Source organism: Balaenoptera physalus (genome assembly GCF_965194825.1).
Source record: "Balaenoptera physalus genome assembly, chromosome: 6".
In the NCBI taxonomy this organism is placed as follows: Eukaryota; Metazoa; Chordata; class Mammalia; order Artiodactyla; family Balaenopteridae; genus Balaenoptera; species Balaenoptera physalus.
This window is the reverse complement of record NC_138885.1, coordinates 120501167-120506134: the sequence shown is the minus strand read 5'-3', so window position 1 is coordinate 120506134 and position 4968 is coordinate 120501167. Positions and strand designations below refer to the sequence as shown.

Below are 4968 nucleotides of genomic sequence, written 5' to 3'. Positions count from 1 at the left end.
GAACTCCTTCGCGGAGTCTGCCGGGAATTGTAGTTCTTACTATCTCCTTGCTTTCTAACCGAGGGAGGAGGTGGGATTTATGGGAAAGTACGGGGGCGTGGCCAAGGAATCTAGGGGCGGATATAAATAAGAGGGATGGCGCCTGAGAAGCAGAGGTTGGAATTTAAGATTAGGACCTAAGCTGTCTAGGAAAGGGCCCAGGGGTACCAGCCAAAGCCTAGAGCCGGGTCACAGGGAAGAGCGAGGCTAGAGACCTGAGGTGGGGTGTGGCCAGCCTTGAAATGGGAGGGCCCAGAGTGCAAACCCCCAGGAGAGGGTGGGGCTTGAGGTATACAAAAGGAGAGAAGGCGGAGTCGTAGACTCCTCTGACAGTCTGTCTGGGAAGTGAAGGAACTTCTGACCGTGAGAGAAGTTCTGTCTCAGATTTACTGTCTGCAGAATGAAGCACTGGACTAGGCACTCCCCAAACATTCTGACCTCAACATTCTGTGACCTTGGGGTGTAGGTCTGGGAATAAAGTGTGGGTGCAAATGCAGGGGAAATGGCGTCTCAAAAGAACCGAATAGACGCGGAGGGTCAGCGAGAGCAGCTTTATTAAGCAAGATGAAGGAGGGTTGTCTGTCCCACCCACCCGGGGCTCCAGCCAGGGTGAAGGGTCTGAGGGTCCCTTTCAGGCCACGTCCACGCGAGCGAAGCTCTGGTCCATGCCCAGGCTGTTCTCCACGTACACCTCGTACTTGCCGCTGTCCTCAGGCGTGGCCCGGCGGATAGTCAGCGTCGTGGTGGTACTGCCGATCTCGAAGAACACTCTAGGTGGGAAGAAGGGGAGGGCAGGGCCTGCGGTCAGTTTACGCGCGCCCTGGTCGGGCTAATTATCCAGCTCTGTTCTTCGCCTCCCAAATTCCCCGCCCCCATCCCACTCCCTCCAGTTTCTGGTCCCCGTCCCGCCCAAGCTCCTGCTCCAGGCGCTGTCCTTGCTGCAAGTCCCGCCCCCCGCCCACACCTGTCGTCCTCATCGATGTCCTCCCCGTCCTTGGTCCAGCCCACGTCGGGCGCAGGCTCGCCCATGATCTCGGCAGTCAGCGTTACCGTGGTGCCTTTGCGCGCCTTAGTGTTATCCGGTCCCTTCTGAATCTTCGCCGGTACTAGAGGAAGGGAAAGGGCCACCCAGTGAGGAACCTAGAGGTGAGGCGGGCAGCGGCATCGCCTCCCCAGCTAATACCCGGCTCTAAATAGGAGATGGATTTAAGCTCGCTGTGTGACGTTGAGCAAGTCTTTAGCCTCTCTGGGGCATCATCTCCTCAACTGTCAAACGGGACTAATCCTGCCCTTCGCAGAGGTGAAGGGAGGATCAAAAGAGATTCTAGGGGTGAAAGTCCGGGAATGTTCACACATCTCGCGACGCCTTGGAAATTGCCCTGGGCTGAGAGCCAGAAGACAAGGGCTCTAACCCTGGCTCTGCTTCTGGCTCGCTGTGACCTTGAGGCCCTGGAATCGAGTGACTGAAGCCCATAGCGGACTCCTTAGGCTGTATGGGACAGAAGTCTGGGGTAGGAAAGGACTACGCGCGGCCGGCGCTGCGCCCTGTTCTGCGCCTTAGGCTGTGCCGGGGCTGGGCCACATCCCCATCCGGACTCGGCAAGGCTCAGAGGTAAACGCGGCTGGAGCCGGCTGCGGCCGCCCGCTGTGTGGCGCTGCTCTGCACGGTGGCACTGCACCCAGGGCGCGCGTACCTTCCACGAGGATGCGTGCCGAGTCGGAGCACTGGCCGAAGGGGTTGGTTACGTTGATGCTGTACTGGCCCAGGTCTGCCAGCTCGCCGTCGCGCACCACCAGTGCGACTACGTCAGGGTCCTCGAAGACGTAGCGATACTTGGGCCCGTCGCGCAGCTCCTTGCCGTCCTTGCTCCAGCGGATGAATGGGTCCGGGAAAGCCGAAATGCGGCAAGTCAGCTTAGCCGCGCTGCCCTCAATCAGCACCACATCCTTCAGCGCCTCCAGCACTCGCGGCGGCCCCTTCTCGCGCAGCTCCTTCCGGGACCTACCCGCGGCCCAGGTCAGGGCCCAGAGCTCGCATGACACGGCCCCGGGCGGCCTGCAGCCCTGTCCATCCGTACAGCGTCCCCTGCCCACCCCCTCAGCCCACTAGACCCTTAAACATGGGGCTGGGTAGGGAAGGTGATGGCTACTGAATTGTTCCCCTAATAAAATTGTCTACTCTGTGTCAGCCACCCTTCCACACCTCAGTAACTGCTCTCCCCTAAGTCCAGTGACCCCAGTGGTCCATGACACTGTGCTCAGCCCCCGTCCATCCCTCCCCCAAATGCAGTCATGAGCGTTCTGCAGCTCCAGCTCCCTTCCTCCAGAGGTTCTCCAGGGCTCCCCCTCACCTGTGGCCCCGGTAAGAGGCCTGGATGCGAATGGCCGCCCTCTGGACCTGGGGGTCCTTGATATCCAGGGTACATCCTGGAGGCGGGGCTGCAGCCACTGGTTTTTCGGCAGGAGCTGCTTTGGACATCTGCGGAACAGAAAACAAAGGGGTCTAGGCTGACACAGAGACTCCAAACTTCAGCCCTTTCCCTGCGGATTCAGAACATCTCCCAACGTGGGAGTGTCTAGGGCTGACATGAGGATCTGAACTCACCGTGAGGGATCGACTTCAGGACTCGGGTCCACTGGCTGTGTAGCAGGAGGCACGGAGCCCTTACAGATGGCACAGCAAGGGCGTGGGCAGGTGCTCAGCCCCAGGCCCAGGTTTTATACATCACTCCTCTCCTTGCCTTGTTTGGCGTGGTTGCCCCAAGCCCCTGGGGACCCCAGCCCCCGCCCCCTGACCCAAACAGTCTCCTTATTTAGCCTGAGGATGCCTGGGATGCTAACTCAGCCACTGGGGCAGCCCCGGGGGGAAACCCGAGCGGCTCTGGGGTGCATCACACGTCAGCACCCTGACAGCTGGGCAGCTGGATGTGGCCCCATGCCCTCCCAGAGCAGGAGGTAGCCATCCCACTCCCAGGAGGACCAGACAAGGCCTCAGGTCGACAAGAGACTCAGCTCTTTGCTGGGGTAGTTTACACTCAGGTCAGTCCCTGGACAGTGGGACAACGTGTCCTTCCTGGACACAGTCAGTTAAGGGGTGCGAGTGTTTGTGGAGGTGCCCTTGACTGAAGCCAGAATAGCGATGGACTTCACTGTCCATCTAGCCAATTATGAGAGGGCCACGCGGCAGTCAGAAACAATCCGGAAGCGCCTTACTCCCCCCACCCCAGGAGTCTAGGGTTGTCATTTCCACACTGTGCCTCCTGGTAGTAAACTGAGATAAACCTAGAGGGGACCTTAAAGATTTTTGAGAACAGCATCCTCTCCTGCCACCCCATTCCACTCACTCCCCTCCATGTGACATGGTCGGGTCTGGTGGGCTACACTGTCCCTGGAGATTGGCACTAATACTGACTCTAAAACTCTAGGTCTGCCCAAGCCAAGCTTCCCTCTCTGGGCATCAGCTGGTGCATAGAGGCATCAGAGCACCTGGGATGAAGGGGTTAATCCCTCTGAGACTTGCCTGGAGTCCAGTCTGCCCAGGCCAGGGCACCAGGTAAGCCTTGCTTCTATTCATTGTAACTGCCCGCCCAGGTGCGGAGCGCTGTCACCTTTTGATCAGAGCAATTTTGACATGGCTCTGCTGACATAAATTACCTTTGCTCCTCCGGGTTTGGAACAAGCAGTTCACATGCCATTTCCAATGGAGATGAGAAGAAGCTCAAGATCAGAGGGGGGACGGGAGAAGAATTTTACCATTTATCAAGATATGAGTTCAGGCACCTGATTTTTATATGAAAACACTTGCAGTGTGTAGGGGATTAGAGATTCTCACAGGCGAACTGTATATCTTCATTGCTAAAATGGCAGGTGGGAAAGGTGTCCCTCTGGCCCCTTCCAGCTGGCTTTAATATCCTCTTATTTTATGATGATGGGGCTTGCCTCTTCCCTGGGGTCCTGGGAAGCCAGAGAGACTGGGGTGGGCTGGGCAAAGGGTTGTTTGGGCTACATCCAGGGGGCCCTCAACCTCAATCAGCAACACACCAGCACCAGCTCCCTCTGCTCATGGTGAAAGCCTTTATTCCTTTTACATTGCCAAGAGCAGAGTTGTAATGGGAGGAGGGGCAGGGGGGAAAAGTCCCTCCGGACACAAGAACTGGCTCCCCCTCCCCCCACCTCAGGGCAGGGCAGCTCAGTTATAGGACCCAGTGACCCTTCTGTGGCACTGCAGGGGGCACTTAGAGTCAAGGCCCCTTAGCCCCCAGTGGACCCCTGGCTTGCCATGGGACTAAGAAGGTCCAGACTGAGTGTCCCTGGGCCCTAGGAAAATGCTCGTCTACAGCCCCATCACAGCAGACACGCCAACCAGAGCACTCACAGCTGCCCCGTGCAGCTGGTACCCCATGTGTCCTGATCGGTGCTCCAACACTGAGAGTGTGGGCACGTGGGCCTGTCCTGGTTTCCTCTATAGCTCTTCACACATCCTGCTCTGACCAATCATCATGATGAAACCCCCTCTGCCCCAGGGGTCAGGACCAGAGCTGCCCTGTCTCCTGGGCAGAGTGCAGAAGGCTGAGCCAGGATTGGGGTGTGGGCTGGTCCATTCCAGAGCCCAGCGTCCTCCCAGTTGTGATGATGGAACATGTGAGAAGAGGTGGGGGCCACCACTCTGGTTAGAGGGCAGTGGTGGGGATTCAGTGGTCCTGCCAGGATTCCAGAAACTTTAGATGGAGAAACAGACCTACATCTTTCATCCCTCTAGGAATAAGGGAGAGGTGAGGGTCCAGGAGGGTCAAGGGGTGGGGTAGGAAGCTCCCAAGGTGCTAGCTAGTATACCTTGGCTCTCACTGGTCCGGAGAAGGCTGGAATGCCCCTGTCCCAGTACCCCCAGCATCGTGCACCCCCTGTACCCCTAGCCATCCCTCCCCATAG

The 4968-nt window shown here is 58.1% G+C and overlaps 1 protein-coding gene across 1 annotated transcript; it reads right to left on the bottom strand.

Moving 5' to 3' along the window:
- Positions 1–114: 114 nt before the first annotated feature.
- Positions 115–4887, bottom strand: SPEGNB (SPEG neighbor). The gene is made up of 4 exons (XM_082466654.1): positions 2391–4887; positions 1734–2041; positions 1004–1145; positions 115–809 (listed from the first exon to the last, which is right to left on the bottom strand). Exons 1-4 carry the CDS (start codon positions 2516–2518, stop codon positions 671–673), a joined length of 717 nt encoding a protein of 238 aa, XP_082322780.1. The 5' UTR covers positions 2519–4887; the 3' UTR covers positions 115–670.
- Between the last annotated feature and the right edge of the window lie 81 nt (positions 4888–4968).